The sequence below is a fragment of the Poecilia mexicana genome, unplaced genomic scaffold (assembly GCF_051168715.1).
Source record: "Poecilia mexicana isolate PSO_F unplaced genomic scaffold, ASM5116871v1 scaffold_12, whole genome shotgun sequence".
NCBI lineage: Eukaryota > Metazoa > Chordata > Actinopteri > Cyprinodontiformes > Poeciliidae > Poecilia > Poecilia mexicana.
The window spans coordinates 12,497,189-12,515,831 of record NW_028263381.1 but is presented as its reverse complement, the minus strand read 5'-3'; the positions used below and the strand labels follow the sequence as shown (position 1 = coordinate 12,515,831).

Genomic DNA, 18,643 nt, shown 5'->3' with positions numbered 1-18,643 from the left:
CGGGTACCACCGGGGGCCTCCCTGGAGAAATAAGTGCCAGAAAGGCAACGGCGGAGTGTGGGGCAATCAGTGGGATGATGGGCTTGGGTTGTCCTGCACCAGTCATCTAGAAAGTTCTCCACTTTATGCGCTGGTCCAAGATGCAGGCCAAGCAATTCGGCCCAGTGAAAAAGCATAATGTTCTCTGGGAATGCTGCAGTAACAACCTGCCCAGTTTATTCCCCCTTCCCCCCACCCCTCTTTGTTTTGGCTCTTAGAGAGACACAGATTGTGTTTACAGGCAGTTTTAGGTGAAATATGCTTGATGGTTTTACGGTGTGTGTTCCCCCTTATTAGAAATCAATGGTTTTTCATTTCTGTCACAAGCAGAGAGAGAGACGTTCACTAGCTACCGAGCTCTTTGGCCATTTTGACAACCCACCAAATGGACAAATTTACTTTTCAACTACAGTACGTTTTAGTATCTTCAAACCTTCGTACATTTTGTCACCAAACATCGTCACATCTTAGTGCATTTCATTGGGTTTTCACCTTCGTGATTGAGACAGAGCAGTGCACAGTCGTGAAGATGAAGGAAAAGGATGAATATTGAATATTTTTACAAGTGAATCTGAGAGCAGTGGAAATATATTTATTTTGTTCATCTGTAGAATCACTTTTTATCGCAGTTGTAGCTGTAAGTGATTTAGGGTGTGTATCTCCCTGCTTTCCTCATGTAGAAACAATTTTTCTTTTCTACCCATTATTATTGGATGGAGACTCTTCCCTGCTGAAGAATAGCATCCGAACACAATGATGCTGTTACCACTATGTTTTGCAAAAGGCCTGGTATGTCTGAGGTGTTTTGTTTATTACATGTAAGCCAAAAAGTTTTTGGTAATATTTTTAGTCCTATTTTGCTAAAAGCCTCCACAACATTTTTTTTTTTTTTTAGGTTTTAAAAGTAGCCCAAGTTAACTTTTCCATTACTGTAGAGAAAAAGAAGAGAAAAAAAAAACAAGAAATAACATTAAAATCTACTAATTTCTCTTTTTGCAACATGTCCAACCACCTGTTAGCATGTGCTGGACCTCCTTTTGGACAGACAAAGGACGTTTACTTTAGAAACATTACCATTAGAAAAACATCATGTTGAGCTTTTCTTCAATTTCCTTCGTCTAAATTTGCCCCGATTAAACGTTATTTTCTAGAACCCAAATCAGAGAGCATGAGCTTGAAGCACCGCCGCCGTGAGCCGGCTGCGCCTCTCTCAAATTTCAAGACGCTATCTGATCCGCCGTAAAGCAGCTGAAACAAACGTGCCAGTCAAACGGAGCGCAGTGGTCAAACAGAGGGTGTTTCTGTGCACAGGCAGGTGCTCTGTGCCTATTAAACAACGCTCAGAGCCTAAAGGCAGGAAGCTACTGTTGACTGGAAGACATCAAGAAAAACGCACCTTTCAAAGCACACACACACAATCACACACACACACACACACACACACACACACATCGAGGTGGATAAACTCTTCGAGGTATCAGGTACCGCCCCGAGGGAGAGAGTTGACCTGTGAAGACCTGAGGAGTCAAACACACCCTTCATTGAGACGCACGTATTGATTTTACAGACTGATCAGTGAATAACACAGCAGATTATACATTAATCAAGTGACGCAAGAACACGCGAACATGTCGCTGTGTATGAATGGAGCCTGGTGGTTTAAAAAAAGGTAATGTATGAGTGAAAAGATGACACGAGATAAGATGGAGGAGATTAGACGTCAAGCATTCACTTCACTTTGCGCCAACAGCTGCTTTAACCCATGAAGCTCTGACCTGAAGGCCCCGCCGCTGCGTGTTTACCCTGCATCTACAAAAGCTGCTGGGTCCGCATCTGAAGACTGCAGTCTGAGCCGTGAGTGTGTTTATGTGAGTGTGTGTGTGTGTGTGCTGGGAGAAAAAAAAAAAAAAAGGGCAAAAAGAGGTCATGCATTGAAATGGCCTCGAGCAAAGCCTTAGCTCCTCTTAAGAGGCTCGATCCTTTGCCAAAACGTAAAGAATTATAGACTTTTTTTCTAACTGGATCTGAGAGGAAGAAAATTTAAAATGATCCTAATTGAAGCTTCGGAAATGTTTCTCAATCGAAAGTACGAATCAATTCCCTCATTCTGATTGACATTTTTGAAGAAAGTCCACAGGAAGTCTGGTAGAGTTTCCCCGTTTTCTCAGATTACGACACACAAAGGAGTCAAAAGAGGAAGGTAAAACGATACATGCTATTCAGATGTTTTTACTAATAAAAATGTGAAAAGTCCGCACATGTATTCAGCTCATTACTGCAAGTCTTTCATAGAGCGTCGCCATCTTACTTGCCCAATTTTCTTTGTGAAACAGCTCACGCTTCAACATTCTCATTTAGATTTGGGGCTGAACTTTTACTGGGCCTTTTAAACACAATGTCTTACTCTGTTATTACTACTGTACCACAGCATAATCTGGATATAGGCAGATACAAATGCACGCCTCTGTTTTCATTTTCTTGTGTACAAAATGAAAACGCATGTTGGTCTATCACATAAAATACCAATACAACACATTGAGGCTTGTGGGGAGCAAATACCTTCCTTTTCGTTAAGTGGACATCAGACGAGAGCTGGAGTGAATAAGTGCAGCGTCAATGTCTCCTTGAATAGACGAGGCGAGTCTGAGTGAAAAAAAACAAACCACTTGAAAGAACCGAAGAGAGATTTTTAAGGAGCCTCGACAGTGAAGAACACTTCACAGGAGCAGGAGTCAAGAGCAAAGGGAGAAAGATGATAAACAAGGATGAGATCATTTTTGTCCTCAGAGGCATGAAATCAAGAGTTCATTCACACAAAAGATGGAAAGTAACAAACGGAGCATGTTTTTTTTTTTTATTATTATTTGGTTGTATTTTCTAGTGTTTTGGGCAACAAGAGAACAATTTTTAAAGCCACATTAAGGCATAGCCTAAAGTGAACAGCTGCACGGGGGAAAAATAAAAGTGAGGAACAAAAGAGAAACTGTGTTTTGAAACAAGCCACTAATGATCCCAACTTGAGCTCTTGGCTTTTTAATTGCCCACCCAGGCCTGACTGAGTCGCCCAGAGCTTGAGAATGGAGCAGCGGACACAGAACAAAAGCAGCCCGGTTCCAGGGCCGAGTCGCCCTCTGAACCCGGCGGCTAACGCTGCCCCTGCTGCTCAGGCCCGGCGTTATTGTTGCTGCAGATCAGGAGAGTGAAGGCTCTTCAAAGGAACAAGGCCACCAGCACCACTGCTGAAGTCATGCTCTGCAGGCCAAGTGAGAAGAGCTTTAGGGCCAAATTGGCGCATTCAGCATTAACTGTGGCACAGACAATTAATAAACTCCTCCATTTGAAATCAGAGAAACAAATCATGTGGCCTAAAAGTAACTTTTTCTGCCATTTTCCTTTTTGTTCTTCGCGTTCCTGTCTTGATCTTGTACAAGTGACGTAGAGCGAAAACAAAATAACATTATTTCCTTACAAATCTGTCCTGTTTTATCATTTATTAACCTTCTTCATTCCGTAACAGGAAAACTTTTCTCCAGCCTTTTTGTTTTTTAATGTATAGGTGGCCCCGGGGCCACTGTCACTCCTGTAGGGCAATCAGTCATTCTCATCAGAAAAATCTGACTTTATCTTAATGAGCTGTTGTTATTGTTGTGGACCGAATCTTCCTCATGACGTTTACCCACCAACAGAAGAAAAAATAAATAAAAAAATCACAAAGTAGATGCGTAAAGTTTTTGACACCAAAACCTCACGTTGTGACCCTGTTTAGTATCGTTCCTGCTCTTCGCTGTGCGGCCCATTCACATCCAGTTTCTGTGTTTACTAGGAGTGTGTGTGTGCGTGTGTGTGCGCGTTAAGTTCGGACATCGTACTCAACTGCTGATTAACAGCCTGAGAAATCTCAAAACAGAACCAACTTGGATAACAGACAAAAACACAGGAGGTTCGCCAGAGACAGTGTGTCTTATTTATTTATGCCATTTTCAGGTTTACTGCTGTAATTCAAAGTTTAGGAAAGTTTTATATTTAATGGGTTTTGATTTTTTTGTGAAGAACATTTTGACTCAAACAAATTAGATATAAAACATTAAAAAGCATTCCATATTTCACTAGTCAGTCAGACGACAAATATCCTAATTTCAAAATGTAGGAAAAAAAACATTTCAGTTTTTATTTAAATAGGGGAAAAAACTAGATCAGAACAAATTCAAATTAATTAGTTTAATCTAAAAGAAATAAAACAACAGAAAACAGAACATAAAAGTTAAAAAATGTTATTAGGAAAATAAAAAGTAAAAGCATAACCAAATAAAATTAATAAAGACTAGTGGTAAACTCTGTATTTTATATTTCCTGTGAACACTTTATTGATTTATCTGTGAGAACTGAACCCAGATGGACTTCACTGATCCATATTTTGCAGTTTGGGCTTAGTAAGGAAATAAATGTCTTGAAATATTTCAGATTACGTTGCTTTTTAAATCCTGTAACATTTTCAACCCAAGTTTTTTTTGTTTTTGTTTTTTTTGTAACAGGTGCTGGGCAACATGTGTTGCTTTATAAGTCCTTCATTTAAACAAAGCATCTAAGAGAGAAATTCTTAGATGAGAAACAAATATTAAATCAACATTTTAACATTTTTGAATAGAACACGTAGAACTATATAAAAAAGTGCAATACGAAAATAAAACTACAGTTCTTCCTGGGTCCATTTGTTCAGACATGTGCTGTTCTACAGCACCCTCTTGTGGTAAACATCAGTAAGACAGTTTGTGGCCTCACAAAACATTCACTTTGACCTAAAAGGAAAACATAAATGCTGGTACCACAGTATTTCAGTTCATAAAAAAACTTGTACATTCAGACAAAACTAACCAAGTCCAATTTATGGAGATTATTAGTTGTCCATTTCGCATTTATGCGAAATGAACTAGACAAAAATAAAAATTTCCTGAGGGGGCTTTTTCATGGGTCTTTGGAAGATTTGTATTTTTTTTTTTTTTTAATTTCACTAGCTGTAAAATCTCAGCGGAAACGCTCAAAAGTGCGTCTCTGGGCGCAACAATCGCTTCACGTCAGGCCTCCTTAAATCGAGGGACGATGGTCCGGCGATAAGTCCGTCTCTCGGAGATATTACGTCTGACTTTCACTATTGTCGGAGAGGTCACGTCAAGATCCAGGGAAGGACTAGAGTAAGACCGTTTCAGGCCCCCTTCATCATCGTCTTCATCCCCCATGCAGTCTCCGCAGGTAGCCTTGTCGAACAGTTTCAGGTCGGCGGTGGCCAATGCGTCGTCCTCAGTCTTCGGCACAGTCTTCCAGGCTTCCAGCACCTGGATGTAGGTCTCGTAGCGACACACCTGTGGTTGAACGACAAACACTGAGTAACCTGTAGAGCTACATATACTCATGCTTAAGCTCGCCCAGCAGCTCCAGTACCTCGAACTGCAGGTACTCGGTTCTGACACGATGTTCCTCCAGATCCCTGGTTTTAGCTTTTTTGCTGTCTGGCGGGTTCTCCTGCTGATGCAACAGGTCGGCTTTGAAGGAATCCAGTTTTCCTGCGTGACACTGCAGCTGACGCTCCTGCATCAGGAAAATGACAGGAAAGAAGACAAAGGTTACATTTCTGGTCTCTAACCAGAACCAGAAGAAAGCAGTAAACTTAGATGTTTGTGGATGTATTCGTTTTTCAGATTGTGTGTGACAAACCAACACAAAGTAATGCAAAATTGTGAAGTGGAAGGAAGAAAATAAATGCAGAGAAGTATAGAATTATAACTATATAACCAATTTATAAATCCCATGTTTTGTGTCTGCATTTGAATCCCGATGGTTAAACATCTGTCACCTTATTAAAATGGCAGCTACAGTGTTTCTGTTCAAACCTGTGAACTGGTATCGTTTACTAACTGGTTTCATTTACTTTTGGAAAAAATTTACTTTTAGGAGTATTTTTGCTACATTGCACTTTTCACTTCTGCTTGAGTAATTTTATTATGAAATGTTGCCACTCTTGCTTGAGTAAAATTTCAGGATATTCTACCCACTGTGAGCCACTTCGATGAAAGAAGAACAAACTCACTTCAACCGAATATTCACCACACACAGAAACACACCTGCAGTTTTTTTTTTTTTTAAATACTGAATGAAATTGATTTGGATTTTTTTTTTTATTTTGCCTGATTTTGTTATTTTATATTTAGTCTTGAAAATAGCAACATTTCCACAGAACTTCATATTTTGGTCTGCTTGATGATGCAATTTTTAAATATTACATGATTGTTTGTTTTTTTTATCTTGTACTGTAGTAGCTATTTTACCAAACACTTTTTTACTCTTACTTGTGTAATTTCTTGGACAGCTACTTTTTACTTTTACTTATGTAAAAAGATGTCAAAGTAGTCCTTCTCTACAGTTCTTTTGTACTCTACCCGCATCTGGCTTTGAATGTTTGACTTCTGCATCACATTGACTAAAATATATATTTTTTTTTACTGTTTCTTCAATTGATACAGAAAAGTCTGTTGCGACACAGGGTGAAAAATTACACAAGCACAATTATCAAAACATAAGGTCTTTTAAAACCAAGTTATAGCAATTGCAACTTATAACTTATTATCAAAGAAGACTGAAATGCATACCAGAGAGTGTGCAGACTTTGAGGCAGGAAGTATCGGCCTGAAGAACCTCCTCTGGGAGCCGACGGCGGCGGGGAACGGAGGAGACGAGTGAAGAGCGGAAACCAAGTTGATGCGGCAGATCCATGAATTCATCTCTGCTTTGGATCTGAGAGAAAAGCCACCAAACACTCCATTTGTCACCATCAGTCTCTTTAGAGGAAACCTGCGGCCTCGCACACAGACACAGACATCTCGCCCTGACGATTCTATGCGACTTACGACGCCTGGAAGAGAAAAACCCTCCAGTCGGCCGTCTGCAGGCGGAACACGTGCGGCTTCTTGGTGTAGTCGGCTGCCGGCTCGGCCAGGGAGTGATGGACTCCCACCATGTCCTCGGTCACCGGATGTTCTTTGCGATAATCATGCTGACACACAACACAGACAACTCAGGATCGAGTAAAAGAGCTACATGGCGCTAGGAGAATTAGGAGCGGAGTCACTGACCTTCTGTAAGTAAAGGGTCATTCCCTTCAGCTCTGCAAAGAAAGGTTTCCAGCCCCTTTTCCCCCAGGGAGCTGCCACAAAACAACAACATTCAGCAGATCTATAATGGCCAACGACTTGCATCGCTAACATACAGATTTTAATAAAACCTGTCAAGCAACTAAAATATGGCTTTGGCATTACTGTCATGCTCAAAAAGCACATGAAAGCTATTATTATTGATGAATAATGTAGTGAGCTTCTTCCATAAGTGAATAAATATACATATCTTAATTTGAATTCAACAGCTACAGATTCAAAGTTATGTAATTGTTCATAATTAGTAGTGGTAGACCAGGGATGTCCAAATGAAGGTCCGTGGGTCATTTGTGGCTCTCAGAAGGATTTTATGTGGCCCACAAACACAACTCAAGGTCGGTTGTTTAGGGAAAGATTTTTTCTTGTACGAGGCCTTTCAAAAACAAATTGAAAAACGTGAAAATGTTAAATACAACTCAAAGTACCTTTATTTCAAAAGTCACGTTTTCTGCTTTCAGTTCAATTTCGTGCTAAATCCATAAACTTTGGCTCTAAGACACACTTTACACATCTTTTCATTCTGCGCTGCTGGGCGTAGAAGTAAAACTGGCCTCACTTGTACATAAGATATTGTATCTCAATGGGACAAATCATATAAATAAGGAGTAAATAATATTTAAAAAATAAAATAAATTGCAGTAAAAGTATGTTTGCATTATTTATTACTAATGTCGTCAATTATGTAGGTCTTTCTGCTCTGATGCCTAAACCTAAACTTGGAACCGGTCTCTCGTCTAGGTCTGTTACAAGTGCCAATACCAGCCTTTAAAAATCATTTTTCTGTTTATACTAAAGCGTGAAACACCACATAATGTCCGTCTCAACACTGGTATCCTTCTGCTTTGTAAATTGTTGTGTCTAATGTGATGTAACGTAGGATATATGTGTGTCAGTCCCACTTACTGCGTTTTCCGTTGATGTCGGCATGCAGCTTCCTCTGCAGGAATCCCTGTTTGACCACCGTGGCCTTTTTGTCCTGAGGAACGTCCAGGAACGGGTTGGATTTGGAGCGCAGAGGAGCGTCGTCTCCTGCACTTTCATCCACCAGGTTCTTCAGCTCCTCCTCATCCCTTCGCCACAGGATCAAGTGAAAACATGAATGAGGTCATGTGCTGGAATCACGGATCAGGAGATGCTTTTTTTTGGATGGTTTTACTTACACGGCCCACTCCAGCGGTTCACTCTTTATGGAGTTATAAAGACTCTACGATATAAATCCAAGGGAACAGTTTCATCAGTTTTGATACACGCGTTTTACACTTTAGCTGGGAGAAGAAAAATTTAAATATTTTTACTTTCAGCAGCTCTTTGTTGAAGTTTCCTCCCTCGTTCATCCCATCCAGGTTGGTCACAAACTTAGATGAAGACATGGATTTTCCTACATTCTGTAAACGAACGTGCGATTGCTTAAAAGCCGAACAAATCAGCGTCAAAAACAAACTGTAGAGGCTGTTTGGTCTCACCTGTCCATGCAAATCAGTGTTGAGGAGCATCAAAGCGCAGGTCAGAGCCAACACGGGCCCTGAGGACATCCAGAAGAGACAGAAACAGATGTTAGACACGAATGAATCGCCGCAGCTGCGTCTTTAAGCGTGACGCATGTCTGTCTCACCGGGGGAGGAGTAGGAGTCGGGGTTGCACTGGTGGAAGCGGTTGGAGAAATGCTGCAGCACTCGCTCTCTCTCCTGGGTCTCCCCTATCAACACGACGACCTTCAGAAAAGATCTAGGGACGAGAGCGTGAAAAAGGATTAAAAAAGATAAATATATATATAAAAATATCGGTCTGTGGTATTTTACCTGAGGGCCTGATCCAGAGTTTGGCCAGTGAAGTCAAAGAATTTGAGGTATTCCTCTCCGACAGCATGACTGAAGACATTACTAAACACGGGAAAAATGTTATATATGAATATATTTTTTGACACAAATGTAAGATTAAAATGAACAAATCTTACGATTCTTCCAAAGACTTAGTTTCAAATTTCTAAACTATTTCCGATTCGAAGGTTTTGATTTTTGCAGCAATTTTTAAAACTTCACTACATTTGGTACAAAAAAAAAGATATATTTTACACATTGTATTTTACACATAAAACATGATGAAATATTTTTTTCCAAAGAAACCTGAATTTAAGTTACAGATACAAAAATTACCTTTTGTTTTTGTTTGTCTGTATATCTAGATATACATATTTAAAACCAATAATCATGAATACAATGAGGATTTTGTCCAAATGTCTTTTTAGCTGTAGTAACAACTCACCTCACCTTTCCAAGAAACTAAAATTATATCTGGTCTATTTTAATCTTATTTTTATAGTTTTAATTAGTTGTCTTTATAGTGTTAGTTATTCTACAAGCTCTTATTTATTCTCGGTCGTGTCTTTATTTTGATAAAAAGTCAACAATGAAAATAAAAAGCATCTCTATCCTTTAGTTGACATTGAAATTCCAATAAAAAAACACCAATTTTTATTTTTATTTTTATTTTATTTCTTTTAAATAAGTGTGCATTTTCATTTTGTCCTGTGCTCAAATAAAATCTGGAAACAATCCAAAAGCTCAGTTTTGCTATCTAGACTTGGAAAATTAGAAAATCACATTTCCAAATCCAGAGAGGAAAACTGAGCTTGTGAAACGTTTCCTGCACTTTCTGCCTAATGAATTTAACAGGCTAATTTACTTCTACTACCAGTCAAGACTGACATGTAAAAGCAAAAGATAAAAGAGTCGAGTCGGTCATTTGATTGGTAATTAAAGAACAAATCAATACTTTGATTAAGTGGGAAAACACTGAGGTTTCTGCATGGCAGTAATCAGCATATTATGCAAACAAGATGTAAAGTTGAGAACCCTCTGAAAGCAGGAAGTTAAAACAATGGCTTTCATGTGCTGATCAGAAACATTTACACACTGTCTCTTGGTCATGATTAAACAATAAAACTAAGCTAATGTTACCTCATCGCAATAAAAACACTTTGATGCTTATGCAAACCTTGAAGCTGTTTATCGAATAATAATCAGTGTCTGAATGTGTGCTTACTCTTTGTCCAGATGTTTCACCACATCTGAGCGTTGGATGTTGTCCAGCTTAAAGAGTTGCTCAGCGAGTCGCCGGGCCTTCTCCCTGTCCACCTTATCCCCGTTGACGTAAGGCGCCACCGAATCCTCGTGTTTTCCTCCGTTAGACACGACTCCTGGTGGGCTCTCGCTGTCAGGAATCCCAGCGTCTTCAGTCTGGACCACCGTCTCAGCCTCTCGGCCCACGTGGTTGGACTCGACCTCTTCATCCCGCGGCGCAGCCTCGCTGTCAGGCGACAGCTGTTCTGTCACTTCTGACTCGTTCGTCTTGTCTGAGGGTCCCGGCTGCTCAGACGAGCGGCGTGTTTGCTGTGGCAGCTCATTCGGCTCTGATGGATTGCCCGTGACTGCGGACTCCTTAGCTTCATCACAAGCCGTCTGCTCTGGTTGATCCTCTGGAGCTTCTGGTGGGGTTAACTGGTTTGGTGGTGCCATCTCTGGGGCCTGGTCCTGAAGCTGATCAGACTCTTCCGGATGCATCTGCTTGGGCTCCTCGCTCGTTTCGCCCGGCTCAGACTCTGACGCCGCTCTGTGTTGGTCACGCTCCTGCTGCTCTAAAGAGTTCGTCTCCACCAGATTTGCAGGGTCTTCCGTCCAATCTGATGAGTTTTCTGCGCTCTCCGGTTTTTCCGCCTTCTCTTCTGACGCTTCCTTGTTCTTGTCCTCGGACTCTGACAGCTCAGGATCCACTTTCTCCTCCACTTCTTCACACATTTCTTCAGGCAGCACAGAGAGATCGTCGCCTAACTGATCCGGTGTCTCTGCGTCCTTCTTGTCCTCTGAATGTCCACAGTCCTCTGGAAGCTCTTGTTGCTCTTTCGGCGTATCAGCAGGTGTGCTTGGTCCGGTGTTGTCAGTTTGCGGCACTTCTGCAGGCACTTCCCTAAAAGGCATCAAAGCAAACATGCATTGAGAATATATTTAAAATAGCCCAAAATTCTGCAAAGGTGTGTACATAAAAGAAGAATTCAGAGGTCGGAAACGCTGGTGACTCAACACTGACATCTATTTAGAAAGGTCTGAATATAAAAAAGAGAAGGAAAAAAAAAAGTGTGTTAAACTGGAGGAAACACGAATGTGGCAGCCTAACTTTTAGAAACAGGATGTGATCAGTGTTCCTGTTAGAAACAGAAGGCCTCGACTGAAACTGTCATTAATTAATTTAAAGCTGGTTTCATTTATGGTGTCATCTTGCAGGCGGGTAACATACTCTCCCCCAACTTAAACCTGAAAAGAGGTCGCATTGAACTCTATGTTTTTTGTGTAATCAAGGTATCATTTTTACAAACTAACATAGGAAAAAAACACGCAGTTCATCACTACACCATGTCATTAGTTCTTTGAGTCAAAATGCAGAAGTGGAGGGTGAAAATGCTCTTACTGCTTGTATAGGAATCCAGAGGGGAAGTAGCCGTCAGCTAATGGCAATTAAAAGCACAGGAAGAAAGAGTTTTCACCTCTGAAAGCAGTTTGCAGGTTTGAGATATTCAGGGGAGCGGTGGCAAAAAGCCGAGAGGGAAAGACATGAGTAATGACTCTAGAGGAGCTCTTTGGTTTTCCACTTAAAGTAACAATTAACCAGAATGAGACCCTCGTGGTACGATAACCTTGAGTACAAACACCATAGTTTCACTGTATTCATACAAAAAATGTATAATATTCAGAAACAGCCACAAGAACATTTTTTTTAATTTAACGTCATTTTGATTTGACAGAAAAACAAACATATAGAATAGATTTTTTGTGTGCCAATTTTGTAGTTTACTAGTGCTTAATGCAAAGAAGATTATACATTTTAGGTATTCTGCTCTTCAGAGAGGAACGCAAGTCTAAAAATCTTATATTATCTTGTTAATTAGGCTGGATATTTGCAAATGCGCTCGGCTGCTTAGCAACCATGCTGAGCTGTACTTTAAAAACGGTGTTACTCGCCACTTTAGTTTTCATGTTTGATCCAAAAAGAGCAAAATATTTCAAAAAGCCCCTTTTTTTTCTTATAAGCCAGGGGAAATTTCTTGCAGTCAGCTAACATGCAGTGCACAGCAGCAGCATTGTGCTCTCTGAATCGCTAAACTGACTTTAGACCATATAAAAACATGTTTGAATATAAAATTTAAGGGAATCTGGAACCTTAAACCTTTTCAAGCCTTTGCTTAGTTTAACATCGATACACGGCAGATGCTTCATTTAAAGGTTTTCTAAAATAAGTTAAATAAAATAAATAAAAAGTGGGAAGACAATTCCCAATCCTGTGAGGAAAAAAAGTTCACACCAAATTATAAAATTAAGCCATCTAATCTCCAACAAGTTACAAAATGAGATATTTAAGAGTACTAACTGGGAGTTCAACTCCAGTACAATGACTGAACAACTGACTTATTTTGAATCATCGCTGCGACATCTAAAAAAATTTAAATAAGTTTGTAAATTCACTTCTGATCAAACAACAAGACCTGAAGTCCTTTAGATCTGCACTCTTCGTAGCTCTGCTTGAACACTCTGCTGCTCACATCCTGACTAAAACCAGGAAGACAGAGCACATCGCTCCAGATCTAAAGCCACAGAATAGACTCTAGGATACTTTGACTGAATACATTAAAGATCTATTGTTGTTGTTGTTTCAGCCTTTCAGACCACTCTGGTCTTTTGGTTATGGAGCTGATAGCGAAAATTCAAGCTGGAAGACTCCGCCCCCTCCGTTCGCTCATTGGCGTCATGCTCATCTCCGACCTCAGCGCTGATCCTCACCCAGCGCATCCAATCATCAATCAAGCTCTGCATTAAAAGGATCCAAACCCAAGCCGTCAGCTGGTTCCCAGCTGCGTTCAACCCGCCACCGCCCCTTCTCCACCCTCATCCTTCGGCTCTCCAGGATAGCACCCTTTCCCAACCTCCACCACCAGTGTTGGGCCCCAGGGGGAGAGCATCCCTAATCGGTTATCGGGATGTTCATTGAGTTCACATCAGCTACCGGGGGCCCGAGCACCAAAGAACTGTTACTCATTCCTGTCATTAAATCTTTTAATTGTTCCTTTTTCCTCCATCTGAGTCTTTCCAGATTGAACTGGTCTGCTCTGCATCCCCAGAACCAGAACCAAACATGGAGAAGCAGCAGTCAGTTTTAATGCTCCTCTAACCTGGAACAAACTTCCAGAAAACTGCAAAACAACCGAAACAAAGAGTTTCTATAAATCAAGGCTAAAAAATCCATCTGTGTAAAGCTGCCTGTGATTAACATTAACACCGTCGATTTAATCTGTATTCCTATTTTTCATTACTTTCCTTTATTATATCACTGTAATTTAAAATTTTCATTATGTAAAGCACTTGCACCGAATGTGCTACGCTAATAAACTTGCGTGAGAGTAGTCAAGTAATGGACTTGGATTGATTGCTAATTTTATTCTAGTTTACCAACATTTCTGAGAGCTTTACTGGAGTTTACCAGTTTTAAACATTATGTCAAAAGATCAGATCATGTGGTTGAAATAGAAATTGTGTCTCATATGTGGTAAGTTTATTTAAATGTTAACATGTTGTAACAGAACCGTTCCTTATCTTTTAGAGAACGCTGACTCATTAGCAGTCATGATGAACGACTAGATGTTCAATGTAACGAAGTTATTTTTATTTGATAAAATGCGTATTGGCATCTGTAATTAGCTTTGTTTTTTCTTGTTTTCTCTTTCTGCGCTGTAATTGAAAATGTCCTCTTCCCCCTTTTTTTTTTTTGAATGAACAATACTCACAGATAACTCAGAGAGCTGACAGTTTCTGCCTCCTCGCTTTCTTCCTCATTGGAAATGTCGGTCAAACTCTGCTGTTCCTCAACCTCGCTCACGTCCTCACGCTCTTCCTGGGTTTCAACACAACCTGCTGCGGCCGGTTCCTCCTCGTTGGAAGCATCGGTGAAGCTCTGCTCTTCTTGCCCCCCGCTCTCCTCCTCGGTCACTTGTTCAGTCTCAAAAGAATCTGCCGCAGACGGTTCCTCCTCGTCGGAAATGTTACTTAAGCTCTTCTCGTCTGGAACCTCGCTCCAGTCCTCCGTCGCTCCGTCAGTGTCAACACCGTTTGTCGAGGCCTGTTCTCCTTCCGAGTCTTCTTGCTCACTCAGCACAACCGTGACCTCTTGTTCCTTTTCGAGTTTCACATCTAAAAAAGTGTCCACGTCTTCTGATGAACATTGGCTCTTGTCAGGAGTTTCTAATAGGGCCTCATCTGACGTTACTGAGCTTCCATCGTCTTCCTCTGAGTCTGAAATTCCTAGAAGATTTGGCAGAAGAGGTTAAATACGGTGAGAAAGGTAGGTCAAGGAGTGACACACGCTTCCTCCTAAAATTGAAACATAAATAATCTCCAACTAAAGCGAATGTAACGGAGCTGCTCTGATACATACCGGTGTTACTTTCAGGCTGCTCTGCTGCTGATTCTTCCTTTTCCTGTTTCGTTGGCTCGTTCTCATCTGCAGCATCACATGGCTGAAAATTGCAACACAGGCTGCTGAGCGCGAGCTTACAGAGAGAAACTTGTGATTCCCTCTGAGTTCATGGAGCTGAACAACACACATGCTCATTTACTCCCACATCAACCACAGAAACCCAAATTAGCAACAAAAACACAGAATGTAAACTCTTAAATCCAGTAAAATTAGGCTTAATGACATGATTCACTTTTAGATGTGGATTAAATTGTCAGTAAAGAGTAACAGAGGCAGGAAAGTGTCACGCCTCCTCTTTTTCTGACACATTTCATACCTTATAGTCATTTCCGGCACCCTCGGTAGCTGGGTGTAGAGGCCGTGCCTCAGCCTCATCTGGTTCCTCTTTGTCCTCCTGCTCGTAAGGCTCGGCAGTAACATCTTGAGGCTGATGGTGATGAGAGGAGGAAGTGCTGCTCAGACTCAGAGTCACGCCCTCGGAGTAAAGCTGATTGGCCAAGCTGCTGTCAGTCGTCTCCGCGGAGGAGATGGGCATGTCCCATCCCACACTGGCGAAGGAAAGAGAGGAGCTGGTGCAGGTGACGGCCTGCAGGGTCCACAAAGTTTCCTCCGGCTGCTCTGCCTCTTCGGGAGAGGTGTGCGTCTCGCTTATCTCTGCCTCATCGCCAGACCCCGGCTCCCCGCGTTCTCCATTTGCGCTCTGATCCGCTGAGGCCTGCGAGTCACGCGGCAATTCTGCTTCTACAACATCCGGCAGAGAAGCACAGAGGTTCTCCTCCTCCATCGGCGCCTCGCAGGCAGTGAAGTTGCCAGCTTTTTGTCAAGTTTAGAGAGGGGTGACAAAGCTGTTTATTCACAAAACGTCCTCCCCTGCCGGATTAGGCCTGATGCTTTTACAAGGTGCCATCTCTGTTGGATTAAAAAAAAAAAAAGAAAAGTAGAAAGATTTTAATTTGAACTCGGATGAAACAAATAATTTCCTCTAAATTTGTATCAACTGTGCAGCCAGTTGAATCGAATGGATGATCAAAAGCAAAAGCAAAACTGGTTAAGAAAATATCTCCTAAGGAGGATTTAAATATTCGACAGACAAAAAGCATTCCCATCGCGCCCTCCAAAAGTGTTCATTACAATCACAAAGTTTATTGTAATTTGTGGGGATTTAATTAGTCATACTCTCCACAAACCTGGATTTTTGGGAAAGTGGGAAGAAGAAAAATACATAAAAAGCAAAGGAATAAATAAAAAAAGATACGTCATCCCACTGCCATTTTGCAATAATTCATGCAGAAGAAAGAGTTTGGGAGAAAACCAACGTGGATGTTTACCTTCCAACAGGACGATGACCGTAAACAGACAGACAGAGCTACTTTTGATTTTTGTAAAAATCAAAGTGTACCTATGGAGTAGAATGGCCCAGTCAAAGTTCAAACAAAAATCCAGCTAAAGATCTGTGGTAAGATTTCAAAATCAACCTTAAAACATACCATCCATCTAATCTGACTAAAATTTGGGTATTTAGAATCTTGCTCAACTTGTAAAGTAGTCGATACATATCACAAAACTACCCGCATCTCCAACTGTGATGACAGACGGATCCAAAACATGCTGCCTCAAGCGGAGGGTTGAGGAGTAGGAGTGGGAGAAAATGCATTCTTTTTTAGATGTTTTTATTGTAAAAAACAAAACTGAAAGAGGAGTATTCATATCCTTTCACTTCATAATCTTGCACTGCTTGATTTTGTTTTGTGGTTGTGACAAAACACGAAAAGGCTTGAAGAGGAATGAATGCCTCTGCGATCCTGAACATCATCATGTCTCCAGCTAATCTATTTTGTTTATACGTCTAAAGCCACTTTTAATTTGCCGCTTCTGCCAGCGTGCCGTGCAAGACACCTTGAAGTTAAGTGACACAAAAGCCCATTTTTACTTCCTGAGACCAAAAAAACAAGAAAGACAGCTGAGCTGAGCAAACGAGCAGCAGAAGGAAGCGGAGTGACGGGGTGTACGCTGTATGATGGATGGAGATTCGGTGGAGACGGGGTGGGGTTCTGGGGCTGCAGTTCAACCGTTTTGTCCTCTGTTTATCATTTTATCACCACGCGCTGCGACACATGCAAGATGTCTGTCTGGTGAACTTGACTTCAGAGTGTGTTGTGAACACAAACACCGGCAGCGACCCGTAACGGGAAAACGTCAGATGTTATATATCAGATTTTTGATTTTCTATATAATCTCAGTTTAAAACACGATCTCCTTCTCTCTCGCTCGTTTTTAAAACGTTTCTGTCTTTCTTTTATTATTTCATTCATGTCATGTCAGCCAACATCCGGGACAGACCTTGACCACATTTCCTGTGTGGGTGCGAAGTTCTCAGTTCCTGTCAGAGTGCAACAAATGCAACAGGAGTTAACTACGATTAACAGAGAAGAATAGATCGAAATAAATTAGTTTGACGTGTAAAAATTAAAGTTTTTTTTTTTCAGTAACAAAGTAAATAAAAAAGAGCAGACTTTTTTTTTAAAAAAAATTGCAATGCATTGAGGTAAAACTGTAAACACAAACATGACTGAAATGATTAAAAAAAGAAAGAATGTTTCACATTACAACAATTGTATCTTTGTGAATCATAAAAACACAATGAAACCCTTATCTGATTATGAAGCTTTCAATAGTGGAAATTTGACAGTTTTTGAAATAAAACACACAAGAATATGACAGGAAACACAAAGCCCAGATTCAACTCCACCTTGTCGACAGAGGTTAACAATTAAAAGTTTCACAGAATAGGAAGTTACTGCAGCACATCACCAGTTTAGGAAGTATGAAATTAAATATTGATGCCAGAGGGGGAAAAATGAAAAGAGGAACAACCTGTTAGAGGTAAAGTTAAAGTTGTGAAATTTGTAAATAACAATGAAGCATAATAGATCTTCTACAGCAGTTAAAAAAACAAAACAAAAAACTAGCAAGTCTGCATCAGTGAATATGATACATACAGACATAAGCTTGAGCAAGAATTAGAACAAGAACATCTCTGTGAGGAATTTATTAGACTGTAAAAGCATGACTTACCCCCTCCGGGCGCTTGAAAGCAACATCATATGATCAACCAGCTTGTGAGGTTTTAAGTCAAGACTTGTGGGAGGGAAAAGCACCGCCGTGTTGCTGCGGGTCTGCCGCTGTGCATTCACTGTCACCCTGAAGCAAACCAGTAACGCCAAAGTGACTGTGTTTGAACCTGCTCTGCTTAACAAACAAGCCACACATCTGCTCTCTTTAAGCCAAGAAAACCTTTAGTCTCTTACGCCACATAAAGTTAGATGTAAGTTCTGGTCCTCCGTCTCTGAGCTTCCTGTCCATATCTGGAGGTGTGTTACACTTTTTTTTTTTTTTTCTGTTAGTCTCTAAGCAGCAAATAACAGGAAGGATGAAGGAAGAAAGACGAGAATGGTAACAAAGAGGAAGAAAAGCTGCTTTCTGATTGGCAGATGACTCAGAAGTTTGAAAGACACCTGAGAGGCCTCGCTGCACACGCCCATGGCCTTACAGGCATGCAGGCGCACAGATATGGGTCAGGTAAGGGGAGGGGCCAGCATTCATTCCTGCAAAACCAACCAGACAATGTGGCAAAACCAGACCTTACTCTGATTATTCTAGCATAAGTCATCGTCGCCTCATTTTCTAATTGGTATGTTGGCTTTAAAATGAAAGTCTGGGATGAATTCCTGACACTTTTAAAATCAGGTTTAGTTGGTACAATTTTTAAAATAAAAATTCCTTTTATATAAATGATGTATAATTAATAATAAATTACTTATTAAATAAGAAACACAATTTCTTAATTAATTAATCTTTTGCAACACAGCTGGAAAATTTGCTTT

The 18,643-nt window shown here is 40.7% G+C and overlaps 1 protein-coding gene across 1 annotated transcript; it reads right to left on the bottom strand.

The window, feature by feature from the left end:
* Window positions 1-3,980: 3,980 nt before the first annotated feature.
* On the bottom strand, window positions 3,981-18,237 carry LOC106917421 (uncharacterized). The gene is made up of 16 exons (XM_014986380.2): window positions 17,835-18,237; window positions 15,076-15,668; window positions 14,718-14,799; window positions 14,071-14,584; window positions 10,284-11,204; window positions 9,041-9,121; window positions 8,854-8,966; window positions 8,705-8,763; window positions 8,537-8,626; window positions 8,402-8,445; window positions 8,145-8,311; window positions 7,164-7,234; window positions 6,939-7,084; window positions 6,681-6,825; window positions 5,476-5,622; window positions 3,981-5,396 (listed from the first exon to the last, which is right to left on the bottom strand). Exons 2-16 carry the CDS (start codon window positions 15,541-15,543, stop codon window positions 5,112-5,114), a joined length of 3,333 nt encoding a protein of 1,110 aa, XP_014841866.2. The 5' UTR covers window positions 15,544-15,668; window positions 17,835-18,237; the 3' UTR covers window positions 3,981-5,111.
* Window positions 18,238-18,643: the final 406 nt, after the last annotated feature.

What these genes read in the sequence shown, in the direction of transcription:
- LOC106917421 (XM_014986380.2), bottom strand. Translation starts at nt 15,543, where the DNA reads ATGGAGGAGGAGAACCTCTGTGCTTCTCTGCCGGATGTTGTAGAAGCA. An exon ending in GTCAGCTCTCTGAGTTATCT is followed by an intron (nt 11,205 to 14,070) that starts GTGAGTATTGTT and finishes GATGCCTTTTAG; the next exon opens with GGAAGTGCCTGCAGAAGTGC. An exon ending in GTGAAACATCTGGACAAAGA is followed by an intron (nt 9,122 to 10,283) that starts GTAAGCACACAT and finishes TCCCGTGTTTAG; the next exon opens with TAATGTCTTCAGTCATGCTG.